The sequence below is a fragment of the Puntigrus tetrazona genome, chromosome 1 (genome assembly GCF_018831695.1).
Source record: "Puntigrus tetrazona isolate hp1 chromosome 1, ASM1883169v1, whole genome shotgun sequence".
Lineage (NCBI taxonomy): Eukaryota > Metazoa > Chordata > Actinopteri > Cypriniformes > Cyprinidae > Puntigrus > Puntigrus tetrazona.
This window is the reverse complement of record NC_056699.1, coordinates 7,464,459-7,486,955: the sequence shown is the minus strand read 5'-3', so window position 1 is coordinate 7,486,955 and position 22,497 is coordinate 7,464,459. Positions and strand designations below refer to the sequence as shown.

Below are 22,497 nucleotides of genomic sequence, written 5' to 3'. Positions count from 1 at the left end.
ATTTTGCCACTGAGAAATGAAGGAACTGCTCTCAGTGACGGGAGCAAGCGCAGCCCCCCGCCCCCCCTCCGGACCATGGTCAATTGCCATGGCCACCTGACTTTCATTAGCTTTTCAACAGAAGCTACTTCTGTACAGTTTATGGCCTTATGTTCGGAAGAGAATGATTTCAGAGAGCTGCTGTCCTTTGCGATAACACGGTGAACAGAAACTGCATAGCAAATAAACATCTTGATGTCTTTTTTGAGCGCTTAATGCAGTTGTGTTGACTAGAATTGAACAAAATTGCTGTACTGTTGATTAAAAATTAACTTCTCTGTGCACCCTAGTGGCTTTGCAAGTAAAAAAAATGCCATTAGACAACTCTGAATAATACTGTCAACCTGTAAAGTCATTTTTTTTTAAATATCAATGCTACAAATTAAATATTTCAGATTTAGTGTCTCGTTTAAGGAAAACTAACTTTTCTTAGCACATTGATCTCGACACTCTAACCTCATATCGATATTCATAATAATCATACAGATATTCATATTCACTTTGTACCAAGCATTTTTTCCTGCAATAATTAGAGGAAGAGTTCATCTATAAAAGGCAATTTTGTTCTTGTTAACTCCTTTCGATGTTGCTCTCAACCTAAACATGGAAAATTGGAGAAGCTATCACTGAACTGATCCAAGCAACGTGTTTGCTAAAGCCACTTGATTTCTGTTTGAGAACACAACATTTAAATCATAGCTCTCAAGTCAGGTATTCTCTATCAACATGCGTCTTTCCTGCTTGAATGCAAGTACTTCAATAAATAACCACTTTAATTTAACTATGTTCCCATGCAGAAATGTACCATATTGCTCATATTATTATTAGATATTAGAGGATACATGTATATGGCCGTTTTCACGAAAAATAATAAAATAAAAAAACCCACAGGTGAATTAAATCATTCAGGTGTGGAACGTGTGTAAAATAAATACCTACTTTTGCACCATTTATAATACTCGGCAGCAGTGTTTGTTACGTAATAACAAAAAAAAAACCTTTCTGGGACTTTCTAAAAAGAGAAAACTTTCCATGTGTGACTTTCCAGCATAAATGTTCCTGTCTGATTGGGGGCGCATGGCACCGTGTTTCAGAAGCTTTTCCTTTTCCACGTGCTCTCCATGAAAAATAATACAGGCTGTAGTGTGCAGAAGAGGGAACCAATCAGAGCTCAGCAGGGCGGAGCGGGTGGGACGCTGTATTCAACTTCAAATTCAGCCCTGTACAAATTATTATTCCAGAGAAGAGAAACTCGAGCCGCTCATTCAAAGCCTTTTAAAGAAGTGGCAATTTTACTTGCGTCCGACTAAACTTTGAATCGCCTGACAGGAGCTTTGTTGCAAGTTTTTTTTTTTTTTTTTTATCTTCGGTCCGGGCAGCAGGTGTTCGGTGACCGCCACACAGCTCGGTTCTCTTCGTTTGATGAATTCATTCAGCCAACCCGCACCGCGAGGACGTTAGGTGAGGACTTTCATTTAACTTAACAAAGATAACATTTGCATCGATTCATTGCGAAACCTAACGTGAAGAATGAAATGCCGAGAGCTTAACCGTTGATGAAGGTGAGCGTTGGTCAATGTTTAGCTATATTTAAAGTTTGGAACTGAGAACCGTTTCTTACTTGGAATTTTTAAATAAATACAAACACAGAATAGTTAACATGACGTTCATTTGCACTAGACCTTTTATTTATCCTATAGTATACTGCATTAATATACTCTTCTGTCTCACAACGTACTAACACACAGCTCCTGGAGCTACAACGCGACTCTCTTTCTACTTCGAACGAATGGCTCTTATGAGTCGGCTCTTTTTAGTGAATCAAAACCTCTGAGCGCATCCAGCGTAATACGATTCCCAAAGGAGCGACTCCTAAGAGTCGGCTCTTTTTAGTGAATCTAACGCATACATATAGGATACATATTTCAGGCGCTATTAGTGTGGGCAATTGATTTTATGCCAGTTCCGAAGTCAATCAAAACCGTTAGGAATCATTTAGACGCTGAATTCATTTGACTAATTTACTGATTTGCAAGTTATATTATTTTCGACTTAATCAAAGTAGCTGACTGGTTGTGCCTGATGTGTAAAAATCTATGATAGCCTACAACGTTTTAGGTTTGTTTATTTTTTTTTTAAAGTATGCACTCCCTAAACACACATTTCAAAAATACATCAAACGTAGACTATATCTGATTCGTTATCTCCTCATAAGGTTTAAGAATTAAGCCATAGTATACCGTTCATGATTTGCATGCTTATGACGTCTGTTTTTTTTCTGTTCACAGGTGTTTTTTTCATTTACGAGGAATTTATTCTGGACGTTATTCGTTCTTTTGGCGTCTCGGTTAACCTGTTGGATACAAAAAGTCTCATGCGTAACCTTACACTTAACTAGATTAAAAAAAAGCAACGTTTCCCTCGGACCGCTCCAAGGGGATAAAGACACATCTAATGAGCACCGATATGGATTGTAAGGGATTCTTCAAGAGTCGCTGAATGCCGTGGAAATGCTCGAAATGATCGGGTAGATAATCCGACTGCGAATACGTCAAAACAACGTGGCTTTACAGGAGATATTGGCGCTCTAAGCGGATAAATTAAATCCGGTACACTCAAACGTATTAATACTTAACTGGAATCAATACTGAAACATCATGAGCCGTCTCGGGACACAGAAGAGCGACTCGCGATTAGTGGAGGGATGTTCGCGGAGCGTATCGTTAATTTTGGATCAGCGCACGGAGACTCGGTCCTTTTGGTTCGAAGGTCTCGTTTTTTTCGCCGCCGAATGCGCGGACGAGAGTGAGAGCTTCCCGAAAGCCGCGAGACATGAAAGTGAAGGGACCGGGAAAGTCGCGGACTCGGAGCTGAACTCTCCCGCGTGCGGGATGAATGAGAATCGCCTCGTAAATGCGGCGAAGCGGAGCGCGCACTTTCGGCGTTTCTCACAAACCTCCACATCTGCCGAGGTTATAGATTCCAGCTTTAGCGGGGGTCAGAACCCACTTACCAAGGGCAAAGTTAAAAGGATTATTCACCGCCAAGGAAATACACAGAAGGTGATGTCGGGGAAAGCGAAGTGCGGGATGTGGGGTTGGATTTTTGCCCTTGTGTTCCTCTGGAATACCCACATGTTGCGCGCTCAAGGTAAGTTTAGAGTTGTGTAGCGTATCATCAAACGGGTTTGTGTGACTTTTAGTTCTATCCAGGATTGAAAACCTTATTTTGACAAGTAAATAGTTGGGTTATAAAAATGGATTATAATGATGCTGTCGCATGCATAAAACTGAATTGTTGTAAAGACGAGGTAAACATTAAGTGCTCTCGAGGGTATCAGAAAACCTGAAATAGAAATGAATAAAGGGCAGAGAGAAAAAGAGGGACATGAGCTAGACACAAGGGGACTGGAATAAATTGACAAGAGAGATATAGAGAGAGAGAAGCAGAGGGGGACAGGCAAAGAGAGATGAACAGACAGAATGAGGGACGTGGAGAGAGAGGGGTGGGTGATCGCGCCCGTGTGTCTCAACAAAAGCGGTAAAGGTCATATGCTGTCAACATGCACATTTTCTCAGGTCACACACACGTCGTATTGACTGAGCGTCAAACTGACAAGTGGAGGGAGCAGGACGCATGCATTTACGAAGTGCATGCGTGTGAAAGAGAAAGGGTGTGAAGGATAAGACGCTGGCACCGAGATTCAGAATTATGATTCAGAGCAGAATTCAGTTAAGCCTTGACTGGAATCGGCTTCATCAGGCTGTAGACTGCATACGGTGCCAGCTGGGTCGCTCTGGTACCCGGCAGGCTGTTTTTCAAGGGGGGCGGTGTGTTACTGATTGAATTAGGATGTTTTAAAGCAGAGCACAGATTTTGCGTGCCATGCGTGGGAGCATTTCGGTCTTTAAAATGGCAGCAAGATTAAAAGATTCAAAAGTATGATTGTATTGCAAGCAACGCCTCACCGTGTTAAACGCATTTGGCATGGAGATGCTCTTCAGTGTTGGGGCTGTGAAATCCATCTCTCTTTCTTTTGGTGGCTGCATTAATGCAGACGCATGAATGCATTCGACTCAAAACAGTTTACAAGAACACCCACTCCTGTGACTTTTTCTTTAGCATTGGTGGCTGGCACTTTTTTCGCCCTCTCACTTTCTCTGCCTGCTTGCAGACTCAGCTTTCTCCCTGTGTTAATGTCAAGGTCCTGCTATGGCTTTGGACGTGGCCCAAACCCCAACCTTAAGGAGGTCAGAAGGTTATTGATCACATCCCGTCAGGCAAATGGCAGAAACGGAGGCATCCTGCTTTGTGAAGCATCATGTTAGTTTGATTCCATGCAGTGCAGCCATCATTTTTCCCTAATCAGGTTTTTCCCTTTTAAATGTGAAATCCCTCAAGGATTTGTGTCTCTCATCATTCAAAGCTTCACTTTTGAAGAAACTGAACATTTGTTATTCAAAAGTTATATTTAGAAGCAGGCCACTTGCTGGAGATGTTCAACGTGAGCTCAACATCTACATGACTGTCAGGGTCTACTCATGGAAATAATTTAGAGCCTATAACCATTAATATGATATCTTATATGAAATAAATCAAATTTGGATGTTACAGTTTAGCTTTTTGTTTTTAGTTTGTGTTGATCTGAAATCAGAATTTTGACAGTAATGGAAATATCAAAATAACTGATATCAAGAGCATTTAATATGTAAGAAAGTGCTCTTTTGCTTGCTAAATTATGCAGAAATCCCAAGAGGTAACTAATAGGTGACGTCCAGTTTTGAAAGTTCATTGGTCAGAATTTGTTGAACCCAGTGAGACTCTTGCCATGCATTGCATTTAGCGCCATTTTTTTGCTGTCGTAAAGCTGTTAAGAATACGATGTATGTCATGGTATTTCCTTCCTTTCTCTCTCTAAAAAAAACCAATGTTAAGTTCATAGTGAATGAATTGTGCCGCTGTACATACAGCATGCTTCAACATGTGCCTTTGTGGATTTTCCTTTATTCCTAAACAGATTTTTAAAATACTTCAGTCCCGAAAGCTGAAACTTTTGAGAACTGTCAAACACCGTCCCAAGTCGTTTGGCTGCGCTCTCTGTATTTATGACTCTTGCCAGGCATGTCAGTCGCTGAGTGGCTTTCTGTGTGTACGCTCTCAATGCACGTCAGTGATGAATGTTTGCGTTCGAACGCTCTGACATCTTGATGCGCCACCGAGGTCCCTCAGAGAATCAGATGAAGAAGAGAGGTGCGAGAGAGATGGGATGAGAGGAGAGATGTGGGCTGAAACAAGCAGAGAGAGGGTGCAGATGTTAAAGAGGAGTGGAGCGTGAAAAGGAGGAAGCAGTGCAGAAAGAAGAAAGAGGAAGGAATGGGATTGGGATGGTAGTTTTGGATGGGTAGATCTCTACGGAGGAGAACACTGGCATTTCTCTACCATGTTCTTCCTTCACATCCATCACAAGAGACAGTTTTAGGGTCACTGGGATGTCTATCAAATCAAAAAGGAAAGAAAAGCCTATGCGATAGCTAAAGCAGAGGAAGAGAGGGGGAAAGAGAACATAATGATGGAGTGAGGAAAAATGCAGAGAAACCGAGAGTGAGAGAGAGAGAGAGAGAGAGAGTGTGTGTAGGCATGATAGAATGAAATCGAGATTGATGTGATTGCTTGTCTGTGTGAGCGCGTGTCCGCGTGCGCGGGCCCTGGCAGGGTCGGCGCGGCATGAAAACTGCTCCTTGTGTCTGAAGCCTCTCTCTGTGCCGCTCTGGTCAGATGGGCTTTTGATCCCGAATGACAAACTCCTGCAGGGGCTGAATAAGAACTGCTCAGAATTACACCCAGTGCCACACTCCAGTACATACTGCACCCTTCCCACAATCCCCTGCCATGCTCCCACTGGCACACTCAAACACCATACTGCCTTCCAACTCCTAATGAAACACAGTTGCCATAAATATAAACAAATCCTCTACGCTTGACTCTGCGGCCAAGCTGGTTGTTTATCAAGTCAGAGTAAATCAAGAGTCATTAGTAGTGTTTATTAAAGAATACTATTGTTATTATTATTATTATTGCGATAGCATTAGACTCCCTACTTCCACATGCAGCATAATTGTGTTCAAATACTTTCATAAATTTTTTTGTAAAAAAACATACATTTTTGGTGCATCTTTAGCCATACGTACAAATTCCAGCATTTTTTGATTTTGTGCAGTTTCTCACACACTGGCCAAGTGAATGGAAGTCTTTTGGGGGGTTTCTGTTTTGGAAAGGGTATTTGATAGTAAACTAAACGAGTGCATATGTTTTGGTTCTAATTTACATCTAGCCTGTCCTGACCCTCTTCTCAGCATTGTTCCTCTGCTCATTTACCTTCTTTTACCATGTGTTGCCCAGCATTTCTCACACTGACACCCTTAAGAAATTCCGAAGTGGCTTGTTGAGTGACTGCGTGTGTGTTTACGCATGAGTGCAACGTTACTATTAGGCCCCAAAAGCCGTTGTGCCTTTATTATTCGCTTGTATTGTCCGTCAGTAGAGCCGTCCCTCCCCCAGTCGTGACCCAGACTGTGTCATTAACCAAAGCCTTTGTGTCTCTTTTATTCTAAAGTGGCCAAATGAGTATAGACCTCTTAATTTCAGTAGTAAACGAAGTGATTTAATTGGTTTATTGCTAACCACATTTCATTATTGTAATCATCTTGAATGATTAGGACAAAATAACTTTGATAGTTTGCCGACAGGTGGTCTATTACGAAGAACAATATAACTGCTCGTATTCGCCGCAAAGAATTAAAGAGCTTTGAGGAAATGCTTGGCAATAAACACTTGGATTTAATTCGCTCTGCCTGTCTGAACACATCTGCCTTCAGCACTTAAGTATTATCAGGCGATCATTACATGCACAAGACATGCTCGACGTCCTGTCTTTCCACCCCCACTTTCTCTTTTCAACCAAAAGTTAGCACATTTATCGGCATGACAGTAATGAATCTTATTTTGAATGAGATCAAAGGCAGACAACATAAGAACATTTTCACACAGAGCAGTTTTGATTTGAATTTACATGTGAAACCCTTTCTTTAATTCCCTCATTGTTTCTGTCCTCCCCTCTGAAATCGGTTTCAGCTGTTTCTTCTTTCTTTCTCTGTTTCTTTCTTTCTTTTTCTCTTGTTGATGCCTGTAGCATTGACTTTGAGTCAAAGCATTGGCTCTTGGACAGAGGCCTTTCCATCTTTTCTAATCAGCTTTCACACCGATAGATTTTTTTTCTTCGGCATTCATAAATGATGAGATTAGCACATCTTTGTTATTGAGTATTACATGTTCAAGTGCCTACTTTGCCTTTGAATTTGAGTGGTACCTCAGTAATGTGCGCATAGTACCATTCTTTGGCTTCTGGAAGCCCAGAAGGCCACATTTTATATTATGCAGGATTGTACAAGTGCCATATTAACATCTTTTCAATTTCTGCTTGCCATCGAGCGAGTTTATCAGTTATGCAGGATTAGTTCATGAGACCTACTGTAGTTTATTATCTGAATTGGAATTATTTCAGTGCCACGCACTACTTGAACTGGAAGCTCATTAATTAAAAATTAATTAAAAAGAAATTTAGGGCAAACTGACATGTCGCTTTACACAGTCAGCTAAAACGCTGATGAGCAAATGAAGTGTTTTATTGTCTCCTTTCTCAGAGTCAAGGCCTCTGATGATTGGGATAGGAGAGGCCTGTAAATATTTGCTCTAAGTATGAAGAAATGAAACTGTTATTTGACTATGATGAAATGTGACCTGTGCTCGTTTCTAAAAGATGAGTTTTGCTCAGGCTTTTTAAAGCCGAGAACCTATGATGCTATAACCAGCATCAAAGTTTACTCACTTAATTGAAAGAGATGCGTGATTTCACAGTTGCTCACAGATGAAAGTGTTTACAGTGCTGCCACATGACACGACCGACACAGCCAGTAACAAAGTACCCGAAGATAAACACATTCTTTTATGATTAAAAAGAAGTCAGTGTGATTCTGATCAGTATTTCAGTGGTTACAATTCTAACTACAGGCGTCGAGTTTCAGCCACAGTGTGGACAGTAAACACTTTTTTTTTTTTTGTAACTGGGCATGTTAGCCAGAACTATGATCTATGACTTTTATGGATCATGTCATGAAACCTGTGACCGATTTAAAAACTCTGTGCCTAAAAATACATGGCACAGTATGCTCAAACAATGGGCAAATAATCTATTTTATTTACATATTAGAAATGTTTCAAATAACTATACTATTTATTTATTGAAGCAATAGTTCACCCAAAATGAAAATTACCCTATAATTTACTCACCCTCAAGCTATCCTAGATGTATATCATGTATATCAACACAGTCGGATGTTTTTAAAAAATGGATCCTTCTAAGATTGGCAGTGGTGGTGGATGGTGGCCATTATTTTGAAGCTAAATAATTTATATTAAAATATATCTATAAAAATATAATTTAAATGTAAAATTCTATTTTTAAAACTCAAAATCACAAACTTTCGTCTATGGCTGTATGAGAGGTGGGTTTCGGCTTGTTGGCTGACCTCTGAGTCAACTTATGATGTAAACTGCATTAGGTCTTATAGTGAAATCCTCTACCATTTTTGTTTTTGTACTTTTCGTTTTCAACTACCGACGTTTAATATTGCTCTATCCTATTCTCTTCTGAGCATATGCTACAAATGCGGCTTGCGGCTTACGTCTTACATCGAGTCAGAGGTCAGCCAAAAAGCTGAACTCGACTCTCACAAACAGGCATACATACAGCCATTGCCGTCAGTAATTTGAGTTCGAATTTTACAAATATAAATATTTTTGTTTCAAAAAACCATTGATCTGCTTCAGAAGACATGTGTTAACAATTCTGGAGGTGTATAGGCTATTTTCATGATGGATATATATGTGTTTTTGGTGCTTCAAAACAATGACCACCATCCACCATCATTACCAAGCTTGGAAAAGCCTGGATTTATTTATTTTCTTTCACTCAGACTGTGTTCGTCTGAAAGAAGAACGTTATGTACACCTAGGATGGCTTGAGGGTAAGTAAAATATGGGGTAATTAAAATTTTGAGGTGAGCTGTTCCTTTAAGTTTGATTAAATTGATCGATACTTACAGTAAAGATGTATATGTTACAAAATATTTCTGCTATTTGAAATATTGGTATTGAAATGCTGTTCGAAATATTAATTATATCTTAAACAACATGGTTATATTCTTGGACTGTCTTTTCTATGAAGGCATTTTACTAATTTTGGAACAGACATATGTTCATCTGTTCCGTCACTGAAATTGCTGTGTCTTAGTATTAGTTTCCTATAATGTCTTTATGTAATAGGGGTTGTATGTGCATACTGTAGCTATCTTCTCTGTCATTGTAGCAGTTGTCAGGGGCAAGGCATTTCTGACCAAGAAATTCCATGCAGGGTTGGACCGAATGAAACAGACACAAACATCTCATACCAAATGCCAGATCCTGCCAGGTTTGACGTTAGTGACGCCAGACGACGAAGGTCAATGCGTTTCCCGTAAATGACCGTGTTGCACCAATTCTTTATATAAGAATGCAAGATGAATAACTTAAATTTCTGTTCCTTTTGAAATATTCAATTATTTAGTCATTTTTATGATATTTTATGATGATAAAATCAAACAGAAAGTGGAAGAAGTCACTGTATGCTTTCATTTCAGTGTTAATGTGCTTTGGAAATTTTTGTTATATGATAGGGCAGTTACGTTAGAGTGACTGTAGGATGATAGAAGTTTCAGTTTTGAATGAACTATTTCTTTGTTTGGAAAGAGTTTAGCTCTGGTTTTAGTGCATAAACTGTTTTCATTCAGAGATTTCACCTGGATATTATAAATGCATGTACTCTGTATGCATTCATATCATCCGAGCTTGGCCTACTGAACTCATCACTTGATTGTCCTAGAACTGAAAGCCAGCCTTCGTATCGTGTGACGCTGGGGAGTATTTGTATTCAAGAATGAATTTAGTCATAATTGTAAGCATTCATTGGGTACAAACAAATCATAAATACGTTATGAAGCCTATTAATGCTTTATTGCATGATAGTTGTAGAGGGCAGAGGAAGATATTTAATTGTGCAATTAGCTCATCCCAGCATTTCCAACAAAAAATTTGTATGCAATCCATAGTTAGACTTTCTGCAGTGTGTCTGTTAAACCCCTTTTTTCATTTTGCTTTTAGAAATAAATGGTCTAATTTGATTGAAATCAGCTGATTTAGCACATCGAGATGTAGATTTGCGAGGGAGAGAAAACTGTTGTGTTTAACTTGCAGAAAACCATCTGGCAATCAAGAATAGGAAGACAAGAACATTTGCGCATTCAACTGCCAAATGTTTTTGGAAATATCATAGTCTCATGATTGAGTTTTCTCCAAATATTAGTCCAGAGCAGAAGAATGAGTGACAAACATATTTTTCAACATGTTTTTTACATTTTAAGTAGCGAGACACAGATTTTCTCTCACCCAAAAACACACAAAAACACAAGCACACATTACACACATTAGGGATGCATTAGAGGCCCCGGTGGTTTAGAGAAAGCTTCGAAATGGAGGCTGTTTATCTTCATTTTGCTCCATTGAACATGCGCTACGGCCAACATTGCTAGCATGGGACTAAAAGCATTACAATAAACACCCCACCACTTCCACACTCCCCGTCTCTCATTCAAGTGAAATTTATATTTACATTAAGTCATTTAGTGGGCGCTTTCACCCAGAGAAATGCACTTACAACCCCTGAACAAACAATAGACAACCAGTAGTTTGTCTGACAGCAATAACTACCTTCCCCTCAATTATAATCTCCCTCAAGCAATCAGAGCCAAGAAAGTCACTCGTGAATATCTGACTGCAGTGTTTTAACATCTCGGCATGGTGGTCCACTGATAGTTATGTTCATTTAATGAAGAAATGAAGTCAAACACCAATGTCTTTTACTTACTGATAGAGCTTAGAAGTCAGGACACAAAAACAGTGGGCCGCCTCACTGTTTACTGCCTACATAGGTCAACTTTATATTATTGTATTGTATTTAATTAAATTATATAGTTGAATTTGTTATGTTGTAAATGCTGATATTGCATTTTCTGTTTACTAGTGAATATATCCTTTGATTCTGATATGGCATTAAAAATACTAAAGAGAAAATACAAAAGAATTTGATTTTAGCATTAACATGTTGCTTAGTTGCCAGGTCTTCATATATATATATATATATATATATATATATATATATATATATATATATATATATATATATATATATATTATTAATATAGTTTTTTTCTATTTGCACTCTAGGCTTATTGAATAATGGAAATAGCAGCACTGACCATGCAAAATTTCATTTCACAACCACTGATACAAACACGAAGCTACAGGAAGTCCACATAATCACTGAAATACATATATTGTAATATTTACAAAGCAACAAAATGCAATACATTTCAGTGGAGACATGTCAGACTTTAGGGGTTGCTTGAATGATATGAATGCATACAGAGTAAATGCATTTATAATATTCAAGCAACCCCCTAAAGCCTGTCCTGTCTTAGCTGAAATCTATCGCATTTTGCTCCTATGAAAAATAGGCTTACATATGAAACTAGATAAAAAAGTTTGTCGAGACAAACTCTAAGAAAGCCCTAAATGTTAGCAAAAGTTTAAGAAATTTAAAATGTTTTTTTCACATTTAAAAAAAAAATGGTTTGAATGGTTTTAAATTTGACGTTTTCAATCTGATATAATTTTAATTAATTTTTAAGTCTTATTGTTTAATAGATAGATAGAAATAGATGATTATACATTATACAGACAATTCTTTTTTGCCTGTTTTGACTAGCAAGTTTGGCTGTTGCCTCGTCAAAATACCTATATTAAGATCAAAACTGTGCAATATGTCAAACCGCATCACAAAAATAAACAGGAAAACGCAGAACATAATGTAATAGGCTTAAAATACGTCATAAATGGAATTTTGGCCATAAAAAGACTACTTTTTAATATTTTAATTATTGAATAAAATGTCAGTATACTAAAAGTCGTGTATGGCCATATTTTTGGAATTTTGGATCAGCACATATGGTACCTTCATATGCTGTATAGGTGGGCAGCTTGCTAGGTGTTGGAACAGATCCACAGTCTTGGTAAATTCCTGTCAGGGATGTTAGATTGTGTAGTTACAGCAAACTCTACGATGTGTAAGACAGTCACCTGGGTACAGCATTGAATGAAGCACTTGGGTGTGCTGTGTCAGGTTACATCCGTGTAAATGACACAAATAAAGAAAGACAGAAAATGAGGCCGAGGAGGAGGGAGAGTGGCTCAGGGTGAGCTCCAATTTACTGGACTGAAATATTGTTTTACACGTTTCATTGGATACGCTTCAAGCACACCTTTATGAAAAAAGACGTGGTGAGGATTGTATAGTGTAGCTTATGATCAGGCCTTACTGTCCTGTGCAATACATTCCAGTGATTAAAATGTGAAGATTTCCTATCTCCTAAATAGGTTTCGGAGGAAGTTACTTAAAAAAAATGGTTTAATAAAAAAGAGAATCTGGTTAGATTGGGGTAATGAATCCCTATTCTCTTTGGGATTTTATGCAGGACAGCAAGAAAGAGGCGTTTCAAGATGTCTTTCGTAAACATCACAAATGTTTCCAGTCAACCTGCCAGGTGTGTTTAAATAGTAAGATGAAGCATGAACAAAGGGTTTTTGCTTGGCTTGACACAAAGTGCCACTCTTGTACCCAGTAATACAAAATATAACCATAATTATAGTTTGTATTAGATGCATTGATATAAAATTCAGACATGCGAATTTTAGGTGTGCATATTCCAGTTATTTTAAAAGGACTTCAAACATCGCTCATTTAATCTAATCAACAAAGTACGGTAACTATCATATTCATAACTATTTAAAGTTACACAGTTCCAGTCTGTCACATTAGCAGCTTTGAGTTTTCACATAAAAGACTGCCGCAGTGTGTTTATTTATTCTGTTTTATTTGAAAGTTTAGTGTGCACAGATTAATTTATTTTCCCTGGTTTGTTTACCTTTTCATCTGTTTTATCAAAAAGTTCATTTGGATCTGTTTGCTTAGCATTGATCAGCCCGTCATCTAACAACTGAAGATCTAAATTGTTTGTTTGCAGTGGAAAAATGGTTTTGAAAATTGAGTCTCTACACAAGTTACTTTAGTACTCTGATGTGGTCTATCTTGGCATCTTGATGTCATTTGTACGTTTTTTGGAGCAAATGGAAGAGAGACGCATGTTTTACAAATGACCTTGCAGGCAAAGATCCGCTGTGGGCAACATGTGCTTTGGAGTAAGCCAGTAAGAGCACGACTCAAAGGCGATCAATCTGAGTTATCCTTTGCTTTAATAGCAGATTCTCCATAGATGTTTATGGTGGTTTTGATTGAACATGAGGAAGCTGACATACTTTTCGGCTAGCAGAAGTGAGAAGGTTCAAGCAATAGAGCCACAAATCAGCACAGATACTCTATGGTGAATATATTCAGCAATGAGTCACACTGTATTCTAAGCACCAAGGCTGAACACAATAACGCTGTAAACAGTATGTCACTGGAATGGAAATGTGATATTATTTACTGTATAGCATAGACTTAAATCTAACAAGCTCCAACCACATTAAAGGATTAGATAAAAAATCCCCTGCTACAGGAGTTTGTTTTGATGAATAAACTTTGAGAAGTAAACTTTGACTTCACATGGCCTCACGAAACACAAGCAGAGCAAAACCATTCTTACGTAAATTGTTGCGCTGAATTAAATATGACAGTTTACAGATGAATATTTCATGAAAGAGGGCCATTGTGTGTCATTTTTTCAGCAGTAAACTGCTTTTTCATAACCCAGTTTAATGTGTGACTATATATAAGCCATGTATTTTGTCTGTACTTGATACTTTGAGAATTGCTCTTTTTGACCGAAATGTCAGCTGGCTTAACTAGTGGCACTAGGATTATTTGCTGTAATCATACAAGAAATTGATTAGAAAACCTGTTCACAAACGCTGACTTAAGTTGTTTAATTTTTTAAAGCGTGAAAGTGTTTGCTTTAAATTTTAAATTGATTTGAGAAAAGATGTTACATTCTGTGTGTTCATCAAACAAAGCTATCATTCTACTCCAAAGTCTTAGAAATGTATGGACCAGTTTTATGGTGCTTTTTGGAAACACTTTTCTGTGAAAACATGAGCAGCTCAGACATTGTGGATACTCATTCTAAACAGTAACACATTGTGTAGGTTCAATACAGACTTTTTTTTTTTTTTTTAGCAAACTACATTAGAAGGGATAAAGTTGAGGGCTCTGTGTGTGTGTTTGTGTGTGTCTGTCTGCTGGTGACTGATACTGGCATAATGGATGAAGCGTAGACCTTAATATGCACAATCAATGCTTAATTGGTATCCGCTGAAAACAAATTATTCCTCCGAAAATGAGTTTTCTGGGTTGGGTCGTTATAAAGTAATTAATTCAACTGTTTAGTCGCTTTGTATTGCCGTGAGTTTAGTTTTTAAATAAATGTTTAAGGACATTTACCAAATTAAATTTGTTCAAATTCTCAAACATTGATTGAGAGTGATAAAAAGGTTGTTTTTGGAGGGTTCTGCTATTTTTGGTTTTGCTATTCTTCGTTGTCACTAGTTGGTTTAAAGCAGAAAATCAATCTTTAAAAAACGAACCGACTGACCTGCGGATAAACACTCTTGCTTTTGCTATATGCTCTGAAACATTCTCTCTACAATAAATTGACTAAATTCAACCTCATTGAAATGTCCTTCAATAAAGAAAGGTCCATTTCGAACAGCAAAATGTGGCTTAAATAAAAAGTGGTGGGTTGTTTTGAAAGTAACAAATAACACATGCTGAGGCTCAAACTGTAGTCAAAACAGTTTTTAGGTTTTTGTCAGTGTGACAGTAACATTAGTGAGAGGATAGTACAAATTGGAAGCTGCTTTGGTTAAAATATACTTCTAATGAATACATGGAAATAAGGTTACATGTTCTTGTATGTGTGTGAAAGCAATTTTTGCCGTACAGCTGTTCAATGACAATAAAAGCTATTCTATTCTATCTAGACAAATTCAAACTTACATTGTGACTCAGTGTGTTAGTAAATGCTAGACCTAAGCCCTATTCAGACCGGACTAGTTTTCTAAACTACATTTAAGTTTCGATTCTTATAGCCTAAGTTGGGAGGGTCTGTTTTGTACATCTGGGCATTTCAGAGATAACGCCCCGTATGCGTGCATCGCATATAGTCATTCGGATTGATTACTAGTAGTATAAGTTTTATACCATGGTGAAGCTAAATGGCTAGTATAGCAAAAGCATGTTAATATGTGGTTACTTTAGTTATTTATTTGTAGTAAACCCATGTTTCTTTTTCTTAAAGGTACATATGCAATTAAAACATTATGTAAATGAGTGCAGAAATGAACTTGAGTAATGTTAACTGATGCTTGGACAGGATTAGTTTTCTCAGAGGATAATTTACTCTGGAATTATTACAGCGGTTGTGTGAGAAAACCACAGACAGATTCAGACGTTATTAAAATCACCAAGTACATCTGTGGAACACAAATTTTTGTAATGTCCCGTCTGAATAGGGCTAATGACTCTTAGCTCTGCTGTTTCTCAAAGTAGTTATTAGTATTTTAATGCTAGCATGGTAGTACTACCCCAGTGAAAAGACTAACACAGCTCTTCACTAGCTAATGATGTGTTTTGGATGCTACAGCAGCTGGATTTTAAAGGGGTCCTATTATGCTTTTTCACTTTGAATTTTAGTCAGTGTGTACTGTGTATGTTTTGGCATAAAAAAAAGATCTACAAAGTTACGGGAGATATTTCGTTTTTTTAAAAATCCCTTTTCAAGAACTGCAACGAGCGGCTCTTATGGACTACAGCATTGTTTTCCGGGGTTTTTATGATATCACAAAGCAGCCCGTTCCCAGTCTATGGAAATTCTAATGGTTGAGCCGTGGGGAGGGAAGAGGTCGTATGCTTGCATGAGTGCATCAGACAAGACGACGATTGAAGAAGTCCTGCTGTAGCGTCAAGTTTTCTCCATGTTAGAAGAAATGCAGTTTTTTCAACCCCCTGGCCAAACTTTGTTGTTTGGCCTTCCTAAAGTGGTTGCAACTTATTTTTATCTCTGGCAAAATTGATGCCATCCTTAACTATACTGGAGCAGATGGAACTTGCTGCTTTGGCAAGGGGCAGGGCATTACTGAAACACTAAGCAGTTTGCCAATCACAACGCACTGGGACAGCTAACCCATCACAACACATTTCATTTTTCAGAAGGCGGGAATTCATCAAACCTGGAACTGATCGAGCCGTTTGTGTTAGGCTGACAAGAAAGGCATTTTAATAATGTAAATTATGAAAAATACTGCACTTTTTCAATCACCAAGCATGAGAGCATGTTTCTAGTACACCCCCAAAACTAAGACTTTGTAAAATAACATAGTAGGACCCCTTTAAATGGTTAGTTGACCCTGAAATCTTGGTTTAAGTCTTTCAATTTATGTACACTCTTAAAAATAAAGGCTCCAAATGGATGAAAGTTCTGTTTGCATGGCCTTTCAAAGGGTAGACCAAAAAGACAGGATTTACATTTTTAACTCTAACTCTTTAACTTAACCAGATCAATTCCCTTGGTTAGCCAGCCTCTTGCACTTGAAATCTAATTATTACTGGTTAACAGAACCAAACCGGCTATAACCTCATTAAACTAGCCTGGTCCAACATGGAAATTCTTGCTGGTCTAAGCGTTTTTGTTTATATATTTTTTTTTTTAGTAAGGTAGGCAAGAAGAAAGCTCTTTAAATATGTTTAATGTGTATATTGTTGGCTCTTTCAAGAAATGATGGCTTGTAACAGCCTGTAAAATGGCTCATATGACAACAAGCTTTCCTCATCAATGAACGCCCATATGATACATGGACAACTCCTGGCGGGGAAACGCATATAGCCTGGAATTCAATCAACAACATGTTTAAATGTGTCATACAAAGAATTATGTAATGCACTTACGCTGTGAGAAATGCTGTAAACATCCAGCTATAAACTTGTCATTTTATTGAACAGGTTACATTTAAATTGAACAATTTGTGCCTGTGCTCATAAATAAATTGGTCACGTATTCAGTATGCTGTTTTCTCTAGATTACACTCCAGATATCACCTTGTTTCTTAGTTGCTTCATGGCTTAATTGTTCAGATAACCGTTAGAAATAGGTCACCTTGATTGTAACTGACCTCCTAAAATAGAAGAAAACACACACAATCTTATTGCTCTCATTATAGTTTTCAGACACAGTCTTTCAAAAGCTGTAAGAAGATCAGTTGTGCTAATTTATTGATTTATTGCTTTAATACTGCAGACTCAGTAAATTAATTACATTAATAACTTGAGTAATATTCTCAAGTGTATGGGACACAGAATGAAGAGAAGATTATATATTTACAGTATATGTCATTCAGTTCTTAGTCAGCAGAATTAATGCATCATGAATTCATGAATAAGTCTTCATGAAATGAAAATTGAGCCATGTTACTTTCTAAATGCATGTTTCTAGTTTTATTATGCATGATTCATCGGTGGATGTTTTTCCAAAAAAAAAAGCTTCATAATATTTCAGCAAAATATAATAACTAGTGCCGCCTCGGAAATTACTTTCCTTTTGGGGATATTATTATTATTTTTTACCTAGAGTGTAAAAAAGGTTATTCTGTAGCCAAATATAAGCTATTTATGCATTATTTTGGGCAACCGTGGTAGTCTGTTTTACGAGTTGAAGATCATGTTTTAAATAAAAATATGAAAGAAATACATTGCATTATGAAAGTAAATGAGCTGCACACACAGTTTCATGTTGAATTCAGCATCCAAGCCTTCTCCATGTAATGTGCCAGACATTTCAGTCTTGCCCAAACAGGTACTTTTGGAGTCTCTGTTTAATGTGTGGGAGCTCGTGCATGTTTATTCATGTTTTTGAAATCTTGATGATGTCTCAGATGGATATAATCAGTCCATTGGTTCCATTTCAAAACATCTTTATATTGTGTGTGTGTGTGTGTGTGTGCGTGTGTGTGTTTGTAAAATGCAGAGAGAGAGAGAGAGATAGACCCACTAGACCCAGCACCAGGTGTGAGTGCCTCTTTGGCTTATATAGACAAGCACACTTGCCCGTCCTTCCATAAAGATAAACACACACACGATGTAGTGTTGGTTCGGTAACACTTTATATTAGGGTCTCTTAACTAGTTGCTTATTAGCATGCATATTCCTACAATACAAGCCATTTATTAGTAGTAATAAAGCATTTTTTATCATTTTATCATTCTGTCATTACCTACTGCTGTTGAACAGTGTTACTTTCAACCTGGTCTCATAAAAATATGTACTTCTTTTTGTGCAACACCGTTTTTATGTGCCTTACTGCACGTTTCGCTGAGAAACATCCACTGAGTGGCACTAAAACACAGGTTCAGTATATGAACCCTGGCACATTTTTATTATGTTGATATAGGTACATATTGCTGTGTTGTGTTTTTATTTCGTTGAATATTCGGGGACTGACACTAAAAGTAAATGTTCTGCCATGTTGGAAATATTCCCCAATGTTCATTTATTTTGGAAACTGCTGTGATATGTACTTATTGATGCGTATTACGTGCCTCACAAAAAGAGGCACCCATGCACGTTTATGCCAGGAGACCAGGTAAGTTACTTTAGAGAAATAAGAAATTTGTCATATGTTGTTATATTTGCATTTTTATTTTTGCACTATGGATTATTTTCTGATTACTTTTTTTCTTCAGGAGGCATTGCTCATGATATATACACATACTGCGTGGTAAACACTGACAAAAAAATCGAATAATTAGTCAATTTCTTGAAAAAAAGATTAATTGAACTCGGATCACTTCACACACCCCATTGTCTCTTTCTTCATTAAATCAATTATTTTGGATGCATGGTTATAATTGCTGTGTCAGACCAGTGACATTTGATTGTGTGTTAATTAAACTTTTTGCCCTCACTTGCATAAAGAAACAACAGAGGAGCTAACAGCATTAGCATGCACCCACACAAACACTCTTTTTCAGTAATGTGTCAGATAGGAAATACCCATGACGCCACCAACGATTTTTTTCCCTTGTGTGCAATACTTGCTTATGCCATTGAAATGTATTTCATCTCTCTCTCATTAATTTACTTTTTTCTGTTTTTGGCTTATTTCCGTCAACCTGTCAGAACATGACTTGAAGGCTGTCAACTAAAGACAGCAAAACATAGAATTATTTGTTTTTGATGGCTAATAACTATGAATTTGAAAGATTTCAGAAAAGTCTTCTAAATAAATTACAGTACAAACAGATAAATGCCATCTGGTGCAAAATGCTCTTTTTGGCTTTAGAGGGAGGCATTTATTGGCACTCTGTCGACAAAATTCAGTTTAGGTCAGCAGTTAAATTAGACTCTTTAAATTAGCAGGAATATCGCTCTGTTCCAAAACCTATAGTGAAGTTGCCTACCTAAACAACATTTTAAGGTAATGAGAAAGATATTTCATTTCTGTAATGCTTTGTGGACCAAGTTGAGCGACATTTCGAATGAACTTACACAATAATAAAGCGCTGAAATAAATTGTTAACATGTTAACTTGTTAGCGTAGGAACACGCTAATACCAGATTTAATTGTGAGTCTGTGTTCTTCACATTAGAACCACAGTTATGCGTGAACTAGTGTGCCAAATCAGTTGCGCGTGAGATTCCATGATAAGATGTTGACTTAAAACAATTCCTCATGCAGACACAGTATTCAAAATGACTAGAATTAAATAAAGCTTGAATTTGATACGCTCAGACAATATTATATTAAACAGATTTTAGAAGCTTTGCACACCTGTGCTTTCAAATTGTGTTGCTTCCTCACACTCTTCCTCCTCTTTTCTCTGTGTTTTTGCTTTCATAATATTTATGGCTGTTCGATGTGTCATAACACACACACACACGCACACACACACACACACACACACACACACACACACACACACACACACACACACACACACACACACACACAGACGCTTCCTATTAAGTCTTTCAAGCACCTGTTTATTCGTATTACCTCTCTAGTAATTAGCATATACTTATATGCAGACCAATTTGTGAACAGCCTTATTATTCACAAATGCAATTAAATAAACATGTGTTGCTCTAATAATGATAATCAGAATTCATTTTCACCATGCTTCACCTCATGAATTAACCATATGCTCAAGCTGGGAGCACACTTGATGATTTGTGGTGTTTGATGGTTTACTTTATATATATGTATATATACACACATACACACATGTGTGTGTTCAATTTGGAACATGCATTCCATGATTATGCTGGAAATTAATTGGCAGTTGCATTATATGAGGAAGTGTAAGACTCATGTATCATATGCGATTAATTCATTGAGACTCCAGTCTAGAGTCCCAGTGTCCCAGCGCATGCATAAACTATTGTTTTTCTGTCCCTTCACTGTGAGCAACAGAAGCAAGTTTCTTTAAACACAAAGAGAGCATTTTTGGTAAATGAGGCATGCTGCTGACTGATAATGAAATTTATGAATTGTATTTATTGTACAGTTTGCTTGCACTGGTGCACACGTACATGTCCAGTCAGCCATTTTATTTGCTTCATATGCCTTCTGTGTGGTATGAATAAAATAATTTTAGTGTAAATACAGTACCTGTGTTTCTCTGCATATAGAGTAGAATCACGCTGAGATATTTAATGTATGCCAGCAGCATTTAATTTAATTTTAAAATATTGTTAGTGTCTTGCTATTGCTATTGTCTTGTTATTATTTTTTGTGTTAACCTTTTTTGACTTTTGTGTAACCCATTTTATCAGACAAGTTGACTTAAGATGTACAACATATTTTTAAGTTACTTGACTTTGAAGTTACTTTCACTTTTAATTGTGTAATAAGATCTGACAAATTTATGGTTTAAATATGTGTAAATAGTGTGTTTTATTTTATGATAAATCTGATATTTTATGATAAATCATTACATGATAAAACCTTATCTGTTAGTTTTCCTTCTACTAGTTTAGATCAACTATTTCCTTCATTATCCATAAACACAAAATACTAATTTATAATAATACCAGTACTACTAATAATTTGATGGTAGTTGTGAAACCAGGAACTTGCATGCAAAACCTAATAGTTAGAGAAACGTTAAGCCAATCTCATGTTAGAGTAAATCATTTGAAACAGTTTTAACACATTTTATTAGCAAAAAGGAAATAAAACCTATATATTCAAGTTTAATTTTGACTTAAGTTTTATAGAACCTTATTTGTTGGTGTAAGAAAATATCATTTTCGTCTTATTAGTTTTCCTTCTCCGATATTTCCTGTGTTATCTATCAACTTAGAAGTCTAATTTGTGATGGGCTTTGATGGTAGCTGTGGAACCAGGGACCTGCATGCAAAGCCTGATGGGGAGAGAGGGAGGGGGAAACTTTCAGAGACGCTCCAAGTGTTTGTTTTTGAGAACTTCCAAACTAGGACATCTCTGTGCTTCTAGTTCAGCTCTCCGGAGAGCTTCCAGAGAATCTTAAACATGTCAATTTCACTCAATATTGGTTTTCCTGAAGAATTCTGCATTTCCGTTTTCTTTGGACATGGTCTGGGGTTGATTATGTTAAGTGATGAAAATTTGTCACCAGGATTCTTTCGTTTCAGCAAATGCACGGTTAAATGACAAATATAGACTAAAGGGGGTTCGCCAAAGGCAATAATTGCAAAGCTTCCTCTGATTTAAGAAGAAAAAAAAGAAAGTTTGTTAGTTGAATTGTAATGTTTTTGGCAATTTCGATAAAAAGTCTATGAACACAGTGCTGCCGTCTGTTACTAAAACCTAGAAATTTAATCTCTTTGATCTCGCTGCTAATTAATTTGCTATCTAGAAATGCACACAGGTGCTGTGAAAGTGGCCCAAAGGAGTCAGCTAGATTCATTTGGGATGTAGAATCCCTTGATATTAAAACTAGCCAATTAGCACCTTAGTAATGAACATTTTCAGTAGTTGATGCGTTTTGGAAAACCCTTCAGCAGATGAACTTGGTTTGTCATCCAACTATTGTTTAAGTGAACTTGATGATCTGCCACGATCTGAGGCATGCTATGTTATCAGCCGTCTTATTTTTGCTTTTAAAACATGGTAACAGAAAACATGTACCTCTGTGCACTTTTTGCCTTACTTCACGTTTCACCAGTTTCAAAGAAAAGCGTCCACTGAATGGTGCTAAAACACAGATTCAATACGTGAA

The 22,497-nt window shown here is 37.2% G+C and overlaps 1 protein-coding gene across 4 annotated transcripts in view; it reads left to right on the top strand.

Annotated features, from left to right (window-relative positions):
- The first annotated feature begins 1,298 nt into the window (after positions 1-1,298).
- sdk1b (sidekick cell adhesion molecule 1b) overlaps positions 1,299-22,497 on the top strand; it is a 167,320-nt gene continuing 146,121 nt past the window's right edge. For all 4 annotated transcript variants that reach the window (XM_043220344.1, XM_043261425.1, XM_043253963.1 and 1 more), the window contains exons 1-2: positions 1,299-1,500; positions 2,328-3,189. In XM_043220344.1, coding sequence (XP_043076279.1) covers positions 2,697-3,189 — 493 coding nt within the window. In that variant the 5' untranslated portion in view covers positions 1,299-1,500; positions 2,328-2,696. The remainder of the gene's footprint in view (positions 1,501-2,327; positions 3,190-22,497) is intronic.